General features: G+C 37.4%; 1 protein-coding gene across 1 annotated transcript in view; it reads right to left on the bottom strand.

Moving 5' to 3' along the window:
• Positions 1–19,160, bottom strand: part of KITLG (KIT ligand) — a 61,640-nt gene that overhangs the window by 22,912 nt on the left and 19,568 nt on the right. The window contains exon 2 of the mRNA XM_058190532.1: positions 3,631–3,744. Within this exon, the coding sequence (XP_058046515.1) occupies positions 3,631–3,744 (114 nt within the window). The remainder of the gene's footprint in view (positions 1–3,630; positions 3,745–19,160) is intronic.

Raw genomic sequence — 19,160 nt, forward strand, 5'->3', positions numbered from 1 at the left:
ACCTTTTCTTGTTTGAGGCACCCTTGGAAAGCCTTTCAAAAGTTCCCGGCACCCTTATAAGGAAATAGATATTTAAAATCTCTGTAGCTCAAAAGTTCCCGGCACCCTCAAAAGATCTCACGGCACCCCTTAGTGCCGCGGCACACTGGTTGGGAACCACTGGATTAGAGGCTTCACAATGTCAGCAACCATGCATTTCTTTAAGGAAGGTCAGTGCAAGATTAAATCTGTTCCAGATCGAGAAGCACAACAAGAATTGACATGCATTATGTATACAACCTACTTTACTAGCATCAAAGCCTTTCAAGCTCTTTTCATGCACAGCAAAAAAAAAAAACCTATGTAGCCAAGATTACAAAGTGAAGGAGTTTGAACATTTTAATAACTATTACAGAGGAGTGGAGAGGGACAGGGAGAGAAAGACTGATACGACATAGCTGGAGCCTTGCAACAAATTTAGATTTTTGAAAAGACATGCTGTCTTATTCTGAGAAAAATCAATGAACTTAAAATTACTTATGTATGTAAATACTGACTGAACTATAGCAGTATATTTGGTGTGACATCAATTTTTATTTCAATTGCAAATTCAGAGTCACCATGCTGGGATTTAATGACAAATTATAGAAATATCATGTTTGAATTTCCTAGTCCCACACTCTTTTTCTAATCCTGCTATCTTTTCACCATTGCAATTTTTACTAGGTTTTTTAAAAAAACATTTCTGCCCTACTTATGCTGCATGCTCTGCTTTGAACTCAAAGTGAACTGGTTATTTTATTAATAATGAAAAAATATATTTATGCTTCCTTGTGTCCTCCAATGCCATAAGACATCTGCCCACTTTTTAGCTTAGATGATAACAAAACTCTAGAAGAGCCTTATAAGATAACATTCCTTGTAATAAGAAGCAGCTGATAGCTAACCTAGCATTATTTTACATGCCACAAAGGAACTTTTTAAAATTCCAAACAATTAATTATTTTCACATTCATATTACACTTGGCATTGATTGTTCATGCCACAGGAAAACTGTGGTTTATGCTATCTGATGGGAAAGAGAGCTTGTTAGGAGTTGTTGAAACTTGGATTTGTGGACTGCTTAGAAACTGAAGGGATGAGGAAAACATGTAACAAAAGGAAGGCACAAATCTCTAGCAGGTCACAGCCTAAGATTAGTTGATCTGCTTTGGCTTGTTGGGTCTTGACTGGTGCAGACATGAAACAACTTCTGTAAAAATGTATCACATCTTTGGATGTCTTTTTCTAACAAGAAAGGGACCATCAGCATGCCAAGAAAAGAAGTAATTGGTTGTGCTTGCATAATGTATGACCTGAGTTAAGTACAGTTTCTAAAAACATAGAAAGTTGCATCAATATTTCACTCAGTCTATACTGCCGATGTTGAATTATGTTGACTTTCCCTCATATGCTGTTTGCGTATGCGTATCATTCACGATGCATGCTGTAAGCCGTATTCTATAACATTGTTCCATTCCATGCCTTTTCTTAGACTCAGAGCAACAACTCCAAAGCTAGCATTTAGTAGAAAATTGTAATGAGTGCAATATATTCTCCAGCCCCATCTCATCCTACCCACTTATGACCCTTGGATGAAAGTGGATAATCTTCTATGAAGCAAAGACATGTTGGCATTGGCTATGAGGAATGGCCCAGCAAGAGAGGGAAGCTCAACTACAGAAGACCAGTTCCATGAGGCAAAATATATTTGCAGTCCTCGGCAGTGGGGAAATATAAAATTTGTTATTACTGGTTCTGTGGGTGTGGTTTGGTGGTGGGGGTAATGTGACTGGGTGGGCGTGGCCAACTTTTTTTTTCTTTTAAAAGTATTTTTTCTACAACCTCTTTGGCTGAAGAGGTTGTAGAAAAAGTGCTTTTAAAAGCCTCTTACGATCCCAGCTGAACCGTACGATCATCAGAGGCTTTTTTTTTTTTACTTTTGAAAGCATTTTTTTGGCAAAGAAAAAATGCTTTTAAAAGTAAAAAAAAAAACCCCTCTGATGATCACGCGACTAAGCTAGGCATGGGGGGGGATTTTTGCTACCGGTTCTCTGAACCACCCACCGCCATTGCTACCAGATTGGGCGATCCGGTCCAAACCAGGAGCATTTTACCCCTGGTCCTCGGCTTACGACTGGTCACTTAACAGTTTGAAATTATGATAGCTTCAGAAAGGGTCTTAAAGAAGTTCTGACCATTGAAAAACATTGCACCACTATCCCTTCATCATCTGGGTGCTTCACAATCAGTGGCGTGGTTTGGGCTAGTTCGGGCGAACCGGTAGTTAAATTGCTGGCTGACCCCTCCCCGCCCATTCCAGGAGTCCCCTCATCCCCCATTTTGGCTCCCAGGTAAGTGCCTGGAGCCCTAGGCCCAAAATGGGGCACAGGGGTGGCCGGGGAGGCCCCCACGGCACGTTTTCGCTCTCAGGAGACTGCAGAGAGGCTTTCTAGCCCCAAAAAGGGGTGCAGGTGGATAGCATGTTCCTCCCCACAGCCCATTTTTGCTCCCCGGGGGGAGCAGAAGGCCAAGTGCTGCCTGTCACATCCCCTGGCCATGCCCACCATGGCCACACCCACCCATCCAGTCATTAGGGAAGGGAACCAGTTGTTAAATTATTTGAATCCCACCACTCAATCCATTCACACTTATGACAGGTTCCCAAGTGCCCCACAATCATGTGATCATCATATACAATATTCCATGCTGGCTTCCACAGAAAGTCAATGTTTTCTGCTTGGATTTCAGCAGGGAGGATTTTTAGTTCCACACTGGAGAGGCACTTGTGTGCACTGAGCCTCTCCCACCCACCCCCGAAGCAGCATAAACCCCTTGTTCCTTATGGAGTCTCATGCTTGATTTCAGCAGTTGCCTCAGCAGAGGCAGAAATCATGTAAGGAAGACCTGGCTCAGGCAGTGCATGAGCATCTCTCTACTTAGGCATTGAAAATCTAACCTGCAGAGGATTTTCAGTGCTAGAGTAGGCCTCCCAGCATTTCCCCCACTCAAGGAATCTAGCACTCCTTACTTGAGAGTCTGTCCACTTAATGATGCAAGAAATTGCTTAATGACAGAGGGCTGAGATTATGGTCATTGAGCAAAGCAGTCATGTGGGTCTCTTGCTTAACAACTGCTTTGCTCAACGACCCAGATTCTGGGACCAATTTATGTTTTGAATAGCCTCTAAAGGACATTCCTACTTTCAGTGTCTTGATCGGATGATTTAAGATAGGCACAAACATATATATTTACTCCAATGATAAAAAGCATAGAATATATTCCTCAGAGTTGAAGAGAATTTAGTAATGGAACTACCACAGATTTAACAGGAAAATTTACAGGCAGGCAAAAAAAATGGTCTTTGGGAAACACCATAGTTATTTTATGGCTTGAAACAGACTCATGTATTTTGTAATGATTTGCCGGATCCTCTCTCCATTTTTTTAAAAAATAAGATAACTTTATTAGGTTTTTTTTTACATGATAAAAATGAACTGAAGCTAAAAATTAAGACAAGCCAAAGAGAGCTTCCATGTTTCTGCCAAGCATATCTCCTTTCATCTTGTGCAGAACAGTGTTTAGTGAGAAATTTGGAAAGAAACCACTTACCAGTACTGTAATTTCATTTACATCATCTGTCACTGGATTCCCACAGGGGCTTTGGGCTTTAATAAGAGGATAAAGTAGGAGCAATTGAAGATAAAAGCAAGTGATAATCCAAGTCTGTGAAAAGAGAGAGAATAACTGGTAACTGTAGTAAAGACAAATTACATTATAACAACATAAATACACTTCAGAGATGTTTTTGGCTCTTTAAATAAAACAATTTTCATAAGTTATAAAATTTGAGATAAATGTTAAGTAACATGTGGATTTAGATGGCAACAGTTTCAGCAACCAAAACAAACTTCCAAAGCAAATGTGGTAACTTTAAAAGTGGTATCTTTAAAACTTTAATCATGTTCTCCATCTTTCAACATTGCCATCACCTCAGGAAAAAAGCAGAAAAATATTTTTTTTTTGGCTTTGAAGGAAAAATTCTTATTTTACATAGATTCTGATTGTGATGAATTGGGAAAGACTGGTTTAAAACATGCCTTGATTTTTTTTGTGCTGTAGCTGAAATCAAAGGCAAATTCCAAGCAGGGAATTATCAGGAAATGACCAAGTGACCATTGGAATAATGCCTATAATTTTGACTGCCTTATCTAAAAAAAATAAAAATAAAAAAATTTCACAATTAGAAAAAAAAAGGTGCAGAGAATATACATCCCAAAATCAGTTGGTGGAAAAAAATAGAAATAATAACTAGCTTCTTTTTCATTTTTGTAATAGTACTCACATAAGAAGTTTGTCAGAACTAGAAAGTGTTTGCACTGCTTGCATTATGATGACAGTAGGCGTAGATACATAAAAATCTATAATACGTTAATTCACCACATAGTTGGTTACTTTTTATGCTTACATAATTATCATTCTATAATGGAAATGGACTATGGAGGTTTATCAGTAATTCATAATATAACACAGGATCATTTATTCAATTAATTAAATGGTAGGAGCAATACAACAGGTAAGAACATACACACAGTCATCTGTAATAATTAGATTTTTTTTTCATGGGAGGTGCTTGGCAACTTTAAGACTTGTGGACTTCAATTCCCAGGAGTTGAAATCCACAAGTCCACAAGTTAAGTTGCCAAGTTTGGACACCCCTGGCTTAAGCTTTTCTGAGTAGGCTGTAGAAAAAAATCAAATGCAAAAAGCACCTATTTATTGTTTAAATTTTGTCTAAATCACACACACCAAACCAAGTTTTTTTTTATAATAAACTCCATTCTGTTGAAATCCAACACAAAGAAATTAAGTTCATTAAGTCAAGCAGAGAGGTTAAAACATACAGATATGCCTAAAACCATGTGCTCTAGAATATAAATGAAGTGGTATAAGTTATTGTATCATTATTATTATACAATAAGTTATTGTATCCGGAGGCTGCAGTTAGTCCAGAATGCGGCTGCGCGGGTGATAGATGGAGCCCCTCGTGGCTCCCGTATAACACCCATCCTGCGCAGACTGCACTGGCTACCTGTGGCCTTCCGGGTGCGCTTCAAGGTTTTGGTGACCACCTTTAAAGCGCTCCATGGCATTGGGCCGGGTTATTTACGGGACCGCCTACTGCTACCGAATACCTCTCACCGACCCGTGCGCTCTCACAGAGAGGGTCTCCTCAGGGTGCCGTCAGCGAGGCAATGTCGTCTGGCGACGCCCAGGGGAAGGGCCTTCTCTGTGGGGGCTCCCACCCTTTGGAACGAACTACCCCCCGGACTCCGTCAGCTTCCGGACCTTCGGACCTTCCGCCGCGGGCTTAAAACATACTTATTTAATTGTGCAGGACTGAGCTAGATTTTAAATTTATGGGTTTTAATTGGGTTTTATTTGTATTTTTAATTAACGGGCTTTAAAATAAGTTTTTTAATTGTTTTTATTCTGTATTTATGTGTTTTTAAGCGCCTGTGAACCGCCCTGAGTCCTTCGGGAGATAGGGCGGTATATAAATATGATTAAATAAATAATAAATAAATAAATTTACCACAAGGCCATTGGAGTAACTCAGTTTTCAAAAGTTTCCGAATAGTTAAAGCCAAACAAGCCAACTACTTCTCTCCTTGGCAACTGTTTCATACGATAGGCATGGCCTCTAAAATAGCAACAGCTGCAGGCATCAGGATTTCCTTTTGTTCTTCAAGTTCTGTTTTACAGCTGAGTTGAGAGTCAGCTGAGAACAATCATAGATTTAACACCTTATCCTAAAACCTGATTGGCTTTTATTCAGCCACAATCAACTATACAGCAATTACATCAAAAAACTGAGATCAGTCTCCTCTCCAATTGTGACACATCCGCCTGTTGCTTCAATGTTTCTCAACCTTGGCAACTTTAAAATGTGTAAACTTCCATTCCCAGAATTCCCTAGCTATACAACTTAAAAGTATAGAAATATAAACAAACAAACAAATAAATAAATAAAAGTTGTCAAGATTGAGAAACACTGATTTAATTGATACTATGATTCCAGCTGAAGCTGAAATTTTAGCCAATGTTATCTTTGAACCAAAGAAAAGTTGGAAAGTTCTATGGCAGAGGTGTCACTAAACCGGGTGTGGGCGTGGGCAGCACGTGACGCATCCGGCCCCCGGGCTGGGAGTTTGACAGCCCTGCTTTAGAGAATGATCAAATTTGCTCAGGTAATGAATATGACTTTCAGTGGATCACCAGTGTAAAACAGACAAAAAAACACCTATCTGGAGAAGATAATATTTAACACATTTTTTTTTCTGCAAAATGGTCTTCATCCAAATAGAATAGAATAGAATAGAATAGAATAGAATAGAATAGAATAGAATAGAATAGAATAGAATAGAATAGAATAGAATTTTTATTGGCCAAGTGTGATTGGACACAGAAGGAATTTGTCTTGGTGCATATGCTCTCAGTGTACATAAAAGAAAAGATACGTTCATCAAGGTACAACATTTCCAACACAAATGATGGTCAATATATCAATATAAATCATAAGGATTGCCAGCAACAAGTTATAGTCATACAGTCATAAGTGGAAAGAGATTGGTGATGGGAACTATGAAACGATTAATAGTAGTGCAGATTCAGTAAATAGTCTGACAGTGTTGAGGGAATTATTTGTTTAGCAGAGTGATGGCCTTTGGGAAAAAACTGTTCTTGTGTCTAGTTGTTCTGGAGTGCAGTGCTCTATAGCGTCGTTTTGAGGGTAGGAGTTGAAACAGTTTATGTCCAGGATGCGAGGGATCTGCAAATATTTTCACGGCCCTCTTCTTGATTCGTGCAGTATACAGGTCCTCAATGGAAGGCAGGTTGGTAGCAATTATTTTTTCTGCAGTTCTAATTATCCTCTGAAGTCTGTGTTTTTCTTGTTGGATTGCAGAACCGAACCAGACAGTTATAGAAGTGCAAATGACAGACTCAATAATTCCTCTGTAGAATTGGATCAGCAGCTCCTTGGGCAGTTTGAGCTTACTTAGTTGGCGCAGAAAGAACAGTCTTTGTTGTCCTTTTTTAATGATGTTTTTGATGTTAGCTGTCCATTTGAGATCTTGCGATATGATAGAACCCAGAAATTTGAAGGTTTCTACTGTTGATACTGTGTTGTCAAGTATTGTGAGAGGTGGAAGTATGGAAGGGTTTTTCCTAAAGTCTACCACCATTTCTATGGTTTTGAGTGTGTTCAGTTCCAGATTGTTTTGGTTGCACCACAAGGCTAGTCGTTCGACCTCTCGTCTATATGCGGATTCGTCATTGTCTCGAATGAGACCAATCACTGTTGTGTCATCTGCGAACTTCAGTAGCTTAACAGATGGATCATTGGAGATGCAGTCATTGGTATACAGAGAGAAGAGAAGTGGGGAGAGCACACAGCCTTGGGGGGCCCCTGTGCTATTTGTACAGGTATTTGATGTGATCTTGCTTAGCTTCACCTGCTGCTTCCTGTTTGTTAGGAAGCTTGTGATCCACTTACAAGTCTGTTCCGGTATCTGTAGCTGGTTTAGCTTAGTTAGAAGAATGTCTGGAATGATGGTATTGAATGCTGAACTAAAGCCTACAAAAAGGACCCTTGCATAGGTCTTTGGAGACTCAAGATGTTGTAGGATGTAGTGCAGAGCCATATTAACAGCATCATCTGTTGATCTATTTGCTCGGTATGATCCTTTTCTGCTATATGGAAAGGCAAAATGGTCATCTATCAGTCTAATATCAGCTACAATGATTTGGATAGTGAGATTCACAGGTCAAACTTATATGGTTAGGATCTATTTGAACCCCAAGCCTTCTCTAATTTTATATATGGAGCTACCACCAGTATATTTTAATTGGCAATGATTATTTAAGTTTGCTACATAATAATTTTCTCTAATGTCTTTCGTTAGAAAGGTAAGGGATTGAACTGGGATCTTTTGTATGTAAAGCATGCATTTTTCTATTGAAATATAATCTCCTTCCCTATTCTTATAGAAACATAAGAAGGGAGGAGGAGAAGCAACTTAATTCAAGCTGTCGCTGCACTAATTGCTGCAGTTTTAAAAAATGATTCTAGATGACTGTTATCAAGTCTGTGAATCCTGCAGCAGTGGTGGGTTGCTACCAGTTCCCCCCAGATCAGGCGAATTGGTAGCAGCGAAGGTGGGAGGCTCCGCCCACCCACCCGGATGCATGTGCAGAAGTGTTGCACATGTGAGCGTGGCCATGAGTGAACCGGTAGCAACAGGTTTTGAAACCCACCCCTGTCCTGCAGGCAATATATTGTATTCGTTAGGGAAATAGCTTCATTGGAATAAGCTTCATAGAAATATCAGGAAGCACGTTGCATACACAAGAAAATGACTTTTGCCCTGGGTGTGACATTAAATGAAAAACATCCAATGCATTGTGGAGCAGAAGAGCAGAAGAGGGGGGGGGGAATCAAATATAGTTTCATACAGCCCTGCTCTGTGGCGATTCTAAGCATCCTGGATGTAATTTGAGGGAACTCATGAAAATGGTGTGTTGAAAGAAACACACATTTCTGAATGATAACTGATATATCAGAAAAGAAAACACAAGATGTCTTACATAAATGTAATCCAGTTAAAAGTTCTTTGCTTCTACAGTTGCCAAGAAACTATGCCAAATTTTACACTGCTAATAGTTTGGAATATGTTTTCGACAAGTATGTGTGAAATTAAGAAGAAACTGTTGTTTTTACTGTGGTGTTATTCATCCAACATAAATGTTGGAACAGATTACATAGATGCTAAAGCAGCTTAAACAAGCAACTGTTTCATTATCATTATTATCACGGCAATTCTGGTGGGTTATACTGATATCATTGATAAACAACAGATGTTGTCATTACTATTTGGTGAATAGATACATAGATGTTACAGATATACATAATTATAAATATAGATATATAGATATATCACACTTTGTCTCCAACATAATTCCTCTCTTATTTCCTCTCTCTTTAAAACTAAGAACATGCCCCAATGATAAATTATAGTTACAAATTTTAGAGTTTGTAAAGTTTTACAAGTAGTAGTGAAGTGGTGTTTTGCCTGAGAGTATTGCTTTTAGTACTATGCATTTACATAGTTAATAGTGACAGAAATCACATTTTTTCCAGATCCAAAGAAATACCTATTTTATTAGGCCACTGGATGTGAGAATCTCAGAACAACCCTAACATGCATCTAGTTAGGGTTTGAATTCCAGATTACTACAATAGATCTTTTGTAGGAGAACCTGCATGTTCCTAGCTTTGATCTAAAGCAGTGGTGAAATCCAATTTTTTTTACTACTGGTTCTGTGGGCATGGCTTGGTGGGCCTGGTGTGGCTTGGTGGGCGTGGCTTGATAGGCATGGCAGGGGAAGGATACTGCAAAATCTCCAATCACACCCCACTCCAGGGGAAGAATACTGCAAAATCCCTATTCCCTCCCCACTCTAAACTACTCAAAATTTCCGCTACTCTAATTTTCCGCTACTGGTTCTCTGAACTGCTCAAAATTTCCGCTACCTGTTCTCCAGAACCTGTCAAAACCTGCTGGATTTCACCCCTGATCTAAAGGCCTTATTGCAATACCCTCTAAGGATGTCTTCCTTAATTCCCACTTCTTGCCATTAACATATTAATATTCCAATATTATAATTATTTATTCAGATCTATAGGATATATTAAACTAAGAAAAAACAAAAATTTATCTCTCTTTAGCAGAGCAAAAATAACTGCAACTAAAATGCAGATTTCATAACCAGATCCAGGTTCTATTTTAAGATTTGTTTTTCTGCTATTCCTATTTTTGGGGGTAGGGGTAGGGAGGGGGAAAATACACTTTACTTCTGTTAAGATGTCATTCTTTAGAAAACTCCAATGCTTTTAGGCCTTGTGGTTGGTTTTAATGTGGTAATGCCCAAGAAAGATCAGGTAAAGAATAAATCACTCATATCCATGGCACAAAATCGAAAGGAAGGGAAAGATCATTTTAATGGATTTGGAGAGAAGGGAATTCAGAGAGGAGTTCTCATGCTGAAATCAAAACAGTTGTTTTTCTAGCTCAATTGATCTTCAGTGACGTTGACTATCAATGATGGTCTAAGATTTTAAATAAAAATCTTTCTCAGCTGTACTTGGAAATGCCAAGGATAGGACCTTTCATCTGCAAAGCCCCTACTGATCAATGAATTGTGATCCTTCACATTTGCCACCTTGAATTATATACATATATACATACGTGTGTGTGTGTGTGTGTGTGTGTGTGTATGTGTGCGTGTGTATGTGTGTGTAATGTATATATCTCCAAGTACAGCTAAGAAAGATTTTATTTGAGAACCTCCTAGCAGCTCCATTATCAACTGGGTCAATAAGGACCAAGATAGGTATTTAAGTTCCTGGATATCTTGTGAAAAATGGGCTACAGGTCCTAGAACTGTTGGCTGAGAAACCAGGACCAATAGCTGCAGAACGATTGGAACTATTGGAAAAAAGGGGGTTTACCCATCACAAATATACAGAGATAAAAACCAAAGAAATAATGTTCTGTTATTATGAATCAAGCCCAACAAGAAAAGGATATGTGAAATGAAATGCACTAATTTGGGAAAAATAATATCCAGAATCAGAAATAACAGAACAGAGGGCTAGCAAATCAATGGTGATTTATAATACAAAATAAAATATTCACAGAATCAGAATTTGAAAAATTTCAAACGTCTACCAGGGCAAAGAAATCAAAGCCTTGTCAGAAGCAACTTGGATTGTAGAGGCAAGCCAAGGGGATCTGACAGCAGGGGAAGTCAGCGCAGCTGTATAATTGCTTTCATTTGGAAACCAGATGTGCTTTCTTCTGCCTCAGAAAGAACAACACTCTCTAACTAAAGAGGTAGAGTCACAGAGCATCTAAAACAGCACAAAAATAACAGAATAATATTGCCTGTATTGAAGCTTGTTCCAAAAAATGGCTAGCACAAACATGAAAAATACCAATACTGTAATATCAAATGTAAGTACCAGCTCACTGCAAGAAATAAACCCACTTATGTACATCACAAGTGCAATTATAACTGAATATCTAGGATGCAAAGGGCATGATTCATTATTCTTATTTTCCTGGTCTTCCTATTCAGGATTTTTAGTTCTGCTAAAAGTGTTCTGATACTTTAGAATTAAAACAGACAAGTATCTGCCACACAAAACCCCAAACTAGCTATTATTAATAAGAAAGACAAAAAAAGTCTGGAAGTTACAGTATCTGAGGATTTAGCCAAAGAAAAGAGAAAGAACTGGACAAAATCACAAAATACAAAGACTTGCAAATAGAATGACTGTGGCAAAGAAAGCAAAGGTAACACCAATAATAATAAATGCCTTGAATGCAATCCCAAAACATCTGGAGCATCACTTGAACACCAATGGCATTGTCAACTTTATCAACAGAAAATTGCTAACAGTGGCATCACAGTTTACATTCTACTTTATGAAACAACATCTGCCTAACCCAGATTCTTAGGAAAGACTTGATAGATGGGTGAAAATGCCAAATCCAGTATAAACTTCTGGCTGACTGCACAACAAACCATAATAATAGTATAACTCTACATTGAATATGCATGTATGCCACCCATTATTTAGAGTTGGGTTCAGAGGTGGGTTTCACATAATTTTACCACTGGTTCGCCATGCACCAAAAATCTGAGCGCTCGCTTCGCTCTCTCTCGCGCCTTCTGCACACGCACACAGCCTCCCGTAGATGCGCTTTGCTCGCATGTGCGGCTTCCACGCATGCGCACGACTTAGAAAATGTGGCTAAATAGGACGGCATAGTGCTGGGGAGGGTGGACAAGCCCACCCACAGGTCGCCACTACCAGTTCACCTGAACCAGTCAGAACCAGCTGAATGCCATCACTGCCTTGGTTATGAAAGAAAGAATTCTAGCAGATTCAAGTTATAATTATTATTTGATATCATGCTGGAAACTTGACTGAGTTAATAGTTTTTTTATTTATTTTCATTTTGTCACAACAGTATACACAAACATCGACATAAAACAACAACACATAATAAAAGAAATATATATATAAGCAAAAGTATGCAACAACTATGTTAATTTGATATAATGAAGGGAGCAATAGGATAGGAACGGTGGGCACTTTTGTGCTCTTATGCACGCCCCTTATAGTCCTCTTAGGAATGGGGTGAGGTTAATAGTAGACAGTTTTTGGTTGAAGATTTTGGGATTTTGAGTAGAGACTATAGAGTCAGGTAATGAGTTCCAAGCGTTAACAACTCTGTTACAGAAGTCATATTTTCTGCAATCACAGAAAATAGTTGATAGATTACAGCCAACCTTTATCTACTTAATGAGTAATGTTGGCAATTATTTTGTGCAAATAGGTGCTTATAAAAAACTATAAAATAAAGCTATTATGATTCTTTTCTGTCCCACTAGAAATCTTCCGGTTGCAACAATTTTGGTTATTTGGTCTTTTCCCATAAAATAATTCAGATTCCTAGTCCAAGATCTAACAATCGAGAACTTGTATATGAACAAATGGGTGAAGAAATATTATCAATAAATAGATAATTAGCTATCTTTTCATATATATTAGCATTCAAATTACATACATTTCATCATTCCCCTTTCCTTTCTGTTTGGGGGTAAAAATATTTATTTTATTTTATTTTATTTATTTATTTTGTCACAACAGTATATATAAGCATAAACATGAAAGTAACTATATAATATATAAGCATATATATATAAGCATAAGCATGCAACAACTATATTAATTGGATATAATGAAAGAAAACAATAGGACAGGAACGGTAGGCACGTTTGTGCTCTTATGCACGCCCCTTACGGACCTCTTAGGAATGGGGTGAGGTCAATAGTAGACAGTTTTTGGTTAAAGCTTTGGGGATTTTGAGAAGAGACCACAGAGTCAGGTAGGTCTCGACTGTTTAATTTTAGCAACATACGGATATAAACCATGTAATCTTGCAAACCCAATTGTGGAAGTGTATTAACAGAAGTATGAATTGGGTGATAACGTAAAGATGAAATCATCTTTTTCTGGGGTCTTTGCAACTGGAGATGAATTATACTAATTGCAAAGGAGAATTTTCTTTTTTAAAAAAAGTTATTAAACTTTAAAAAAAAAGAAATTTTTGAATTTTGTTTCTTTTCAACAAGTTCGCGTCGGTAACAAATTTCTTACTTACACATTTTTTCTTCCTTATTCTAATGTATCTTTTATATATATATATATACTTCTAATATAAATTTATTTATTTACCTATATACAAATAAATAACTGTGTACACAATTTCAGTTCTATAATTTTTGTTTCCTCGTATTTGTTGTTGTATTTTTACTCCTATTTTGGCCATTGTTTGATCTTTCCTTGCCTTTTATCTCTTTCCTCCAGCCATTCATACCATTTCTCCCACACTAGGTAGTATTCTGTTTCCTCTTTTTCTTGTATCTCCTTTGTAAGCTTATCCATTTCCAAACATTCCAAAACTTTTCTGATCAAATTGTCTTAGGTTGGTATATTGCTATTTTTTCAATTCTGTGCATAGATTATTCTTGCTGCTGTGATTATATGAATAATTAAATATTGTATTTCTTTTTCATATGACCCTGGAAGTATTCCTAATAAAAATGTTTCTGGACTCATCTCTATATGTTGTTTGGTTATCTCTTCCAATTGTGATTTTGCTCCACTATTGTTTCGCTTTATGACAGGACCACCACATGTGGTAATACGTTACCTTTTGCTGTTTGCATTTCCAGCACATTGGTGATGCATTGGGGAACATCTTTGCTAATCTAGCTGGTGGCAAGTGCCACCTATAGAACATTTTGTACATGTTTTTTTTATAGTATACAGACATTGTCAGTTTATCATTTTTCTTCCCTAATTTCTAAAGGAGAACTTCTAAAATATCTACCTAGAAGAGCTGTTCTAGAATGTCCTGAAAATACAATAACAAGTATGATATCAGGATGAAAGGTTCAAGCTTACAAGGTGACATTATAATGCCCAGCTTCTTCCTCCCACACAGAAACCTGTCAGCTCTACTCATTTCACCTGGGAACAGCAAAGACAATAAAAGTTACTTTTCCTCTTTAAATGTCTGATGACACAACCGAGTTGTGAGTTAAAGAATTTGCATATGTTTAGCCTACAGAAAAGATGACTAAGGGGAAGTACGGTAATCAAACGTCATTCAGAAGAGAAAAAAGACTTGTTCTCTGCTGCCCCAGGACCAGAAGCAATGAAGTAAAACTAAAAGGAAGATGAAGGTCAGGATAGATATTGGGAGAAATTTCCTGAATGTATCAGCTGATGTCCAGTGGTACATGATGTAGGTGAGTTCTCCGCTAGAGGCCTTCAAAAAAAAGTTGGATGGTTATTTATCAGAGTCCTTAGTGGATCCTGCATTGAGCATGGAATTGAACTAGATGACATTTGTGATCATTTCCAGTTCTATGATCCTATGATGCCATTTTAGAACTGATGCAGAATTTTCAGTTGAAAGTGTCGAGCTGGCTTAGAGAATACGTTCTACACTAAAAATGTCACAGTACTTAGCTCTCCCACACTAATATCACTTTAAATTATAATATAGATACACAACCATTCTGTAATATAATTTATCACCACTTGAAGAAGAAATGGCTTGGAGTCTCTGGGCAGAGATTTTGGAGACATCTATATGGAATTATATGCCAACAAAAAACTGTAATATGTTTCTAGTGAACAGACTATAACAATCCATGTGAGGAAACTAGATTAATATCAATCCTGTACAATCTCAGCCTTGACTTGCAGACTCTTTATCAGTTGAATGTCAATGTGACACAAGGATAGTATAGGTCTGTATCCTGAACCTAGACCTATAAGCATCAAAATGTATAGTGGCACTTTCTGTGGAAACAACCAGGCTTCTTGTTCTACCTGATTTTTTTTATATTTAAAAATATTTTTATTATACAAAAAGGAAGTATGAATGCTACAAAGCAAAGTGCAAGCTTTCAGCACCATTTTTATTTCTACGAATGCTTCGGTACACAAACCTTTGTTTTGTTGTTGTTGTTGTTGTTTTAAAATAAAAATGGTGGACTTTCAAGGAAGAATTGGTGAATTCTGCTCTCGTGACCACAGTGGAACAAACAGCTCTTTAGAATTCTTCTCTCAACAGGGAGAAGATTTGGGGTAGCAATAGCCATAGCACTTAGACTTATATACCACTTCACAGTGCTTTACATCCCTCTCTAAGCAGTTTACAGAGTCAGTATATGGCCCCCAACAATCTGGGTTTTCATTTTACCCACCTCAGAAGGTTGAGTCAACCTTGAGCTGGTCAGGATCGAACTCCTGGCAGTCGTCAGAATCAGCCTGTAATATTGCATTCTAACCACTGTATCACCACAGCTCATCTACAAGTGCTCCCACTATGTGCTTCTCACAAGGTGAGGATGAAACAACATTCTCCAACAGGTTTAGAGATTTGGGGACCAGGCAATGCCATCTTTGCCCAAACTGTGGTTGGCGCCTTTGTGGATACAGGATTCATTTTTAAGCAATAAGGAAATTGCTTATTAACGGCTTTTCAGCTATTTGGAAAGACAGGTTTTACTGCTCTTGGTAAATTTCCTTTAATTCTTAAAAGAGTTTTAAATAGCAGTTTAATGAATTTAAAGAATCTTCTTTTGGAATAAACATGTGTACCAGGCGGCTGCTCTTCCAGTTTCCGGAACTCCTGCACACGTGAGGACCAGCTGGGTGGCATGAGAAACCCAGAAGAGCAACGGGCAACAGCTCATGTGCCCGGAAAGATGGCTCTGCATGCCATTTCTGGCACGTGTGCCATAGGTTCGCCATCATGATATTATACAGTACATACAGTAACCTTTGTATGTATATGCATTATGTAAGACTGCCACAGGATATATACAATACAAAACCTCCCACTTCCCTAATCCACATATAAAATAAAAACATTATTATTTTTAGATAAAACTATTTATTCCCTTTCCATTCCATACCTCTTCAATGGAAAATGTTATTCCTCCATCAAAATACTTTTCTTCCTCACCAGTAAAGAATACTATAGCTTCTAGTAATACAATACTCATTAATGTGTGCAAGCATAAGCAATATGCACTTCCCTCTTATGGGAATGCTGAACAGATGTCCAGCCGATTCCCAGCTATTACAGATCCAACTAACAAAATCCCTCCATAACTCCTCACAGGCCAGCGAAAGTCATGGACCAAGCCATTATTTCCTTTCTCTTCCCATAAAAGCAGCCTTTTCTTATCTTTAATTACAGACATTTCCACATGGTAACTTTCAGCAGCCTATCTCCTGTGTGTAAACTGGCTGGAAAATAGCTTTAAAAATCTCTTTTTCGGATTTGAATCTGCTTCTCCACTCTGGCTACAGTGATTTTTTTTTGTTTGCACCACAATTACCAAAGCCCTGCTGGGTAGATTTCCCTGCTTAATTAATTAATTTATTTATTTGCCAAGCATATATAAGATAACAGATAAAAGTATAAACATGATTATGAATACATGAAAAGGATACGAATAAAAAGGGACATTAGGACAGAAAAAGTAGGCATGTTGGTGTGCTTATGTACGCCCCTTACAGACCTCTTAGGAATGGGGTGAGGTCAACAGTAGACAGTCTAAGGTTAAAGTTATGGGGGTTTGGGGAAGAAACCAATTATCTCTCCTGGATCATTTTTGTTCTTTTTTTTTAAAGGGAAATGTTCATATTTTTACTGATCCATCAATAAACTTAAGAAATGAAAGCAACCAGTGATCACCGTGCATAATAACCAAACAGAGTAGAGATATTACCTACATGAAATGACTGAAGCATAATCAAAAGCAAAAACATACTTTTGATGCATAGCAGAAAAATATGAATAACCTTCCCAGTATAAATGACATCATGTGATCCTGTCCTCAATAAATGATCAATTAATAAGGAGAGGGTATACAATCTGCTCAGTCATTCCACTTGGATTACTCATCCAGTTCCGTGTGAGAATTTCCATTGAAGTAGGTTTAGAAGCTTTGCTTAATGTAGTGTGCATCTGGGCTCACACACTATGTGAAGAATAAAGTTTTCAGTTTGGTTTTTGTTTAACATGCAGGGTGACTTCAGTCACCAAAGTTTCAAAACTGTAGTCCACAATACAAACTATTGTATAACCAAACAATTGTGGCTGGGGTCCGTCCCCCCCAAACTACCAAGAACTGGGATGTTCCCTAAAAGCTATTTATGATTAACATTTCTATGAAATTAGATGTGTTAATTTATAGTTTGAAAAAATTGCAGGTATGAAAACTGCATAAAAAGTCCCATTTATTTTTTTAATAGGCAGTACAGTATTCCCATTCTAAATGTTATTATACTACTATGGATATTTTGCTATGCTCATATGTATGTTTTCTATGCCTTTTAGGATACATGTTTAATCTACTGTCAAAATGTATGATACCACTTTATTAAGCTAAATTATCTAGTTAATAAGTTGTATTCTTTCTTCTAGAAATAGTTTTCTTTTTCCGTGCTCTCTCCCTCCCTTATTTTACCAACAGCCTTTTCATTTATAGATTAAATCAGTGACACAACTGTACAGCTTCTTCATTTATGAATCACGTTTGGAATGTTGATAGACAATGTTGGCATTTATATAACTTTGTTCTCAGTATGAAATAATTCCCATAAGTGTCTCATGAAAAACATCAAGTCTTGACTTAATTAACTCTTTCTGCAGGCTCCGTCTCTAGAAAAGCTTCTGAACATCATGGGCTTAGTCAATGTGCACTCATGGAACCCCAATGTCCAGAACAATAGTTGCAGAATTCCATCATCATGAGGAAAGCATACTGGAGACTGATTGTGTCTAATAGTTTTAACTATGTTTTCTTTGGTTTGTGGCAATTTCCAATACTAAATATCAAAAGTATCACATGGGCTTGTCTGGAAGTAACTTGGACCTGCGGCAAAATTACTTCCCTATTATATAAAATGGCCCAAAACAAGATTCTGAATAGTTGATGGTGCTACAAGTTGAAATATTATGCAATATGGGAAACAATTAAGTACAAACGTAAGAGAAATGCAATGAAAGAATGAAAGTGATTATCACAATGTGTCATAAGACAATTAGTTTTGCAAGTAGGACCAGAGTAAGCAGAGTGCTATTTGATGACTGTGCTGTCTTTTAAGATTTTCACTTCATATCATATCTCTGTCCCTGAGGTATGTAAAGACTTTTGCTATTTCTTTGAATTTACTGCTGCTATACATAAAGCCACGGAGAAACTAACTTTTATACTTCAAAGTGGCCTGTGCTTGGGAAAAAAGTCTCTTTAAAAGTCATCTTTTAAAAAGAAGCCCTGCAAAAGGCTGGCACTTTCCTTAGTTTCCATGTATATCAGTACAGAAAAAGTATGTTGCAGTATAAAAAATCAAGAATAGCCCCACCAAGACATGTTGAATGATGGCTATAATGGGCATCTCCACTATATATGCTTTAATAACACCAGGCCTTTTTTTAGAGGGAGTGGGGGCAAGAGGGTATTCTCCTTTGTACTTTCAATTATTTCAGTGTTTCTCAAATTTTCTTAGCTATAAGAAATAATTTTAGCTTCAGTTGCTTTTTCCATCTGCTTCGTTGGAACCTAAAATAAATTAAAACCCCGAAGAATTATGGCTAAGGAAAAAAAAACACCAGGCTGCCAGGTCTTGTTTACCACATTGGATTCCAGATTTAATTTAACATCATGATGTAAGAAAATACAATAAAATGAACTTTGTTTATCTCACTGGATGGTGCCATAGTAGAGAAAGAGAATGATAATAAAAAGAAAAAGGCAGGTTTACTATATTCATGATTTGGAACAGGTTATTAATAACAGGACACATTCATAGAAATATCCGGAGACAGTGGGTGATATTTTTAGTTTTAGTCTGCTTTCCAATTCCTGTCAATTATGGAAAGACCTCTGAAATAAAGATACGAGTTTTGCACAGT

The sequence above is a fragment of the Ahaetulla prasina genome, chromosome 7 (assembly GCF_028640845.1).
Source record: "Ahaetulla prasina isolate Xishuangbanna chromosome 7, ASM2864084v1, whole genome shotgun sequence".
In the NCBI taxonomy this organism is placed as follows: Eukaryota; Metazoa; Chordata; class Lepidosauria; order Squamata; family Colubridae; genus Ahaetulla; species Ahaetulla prasina.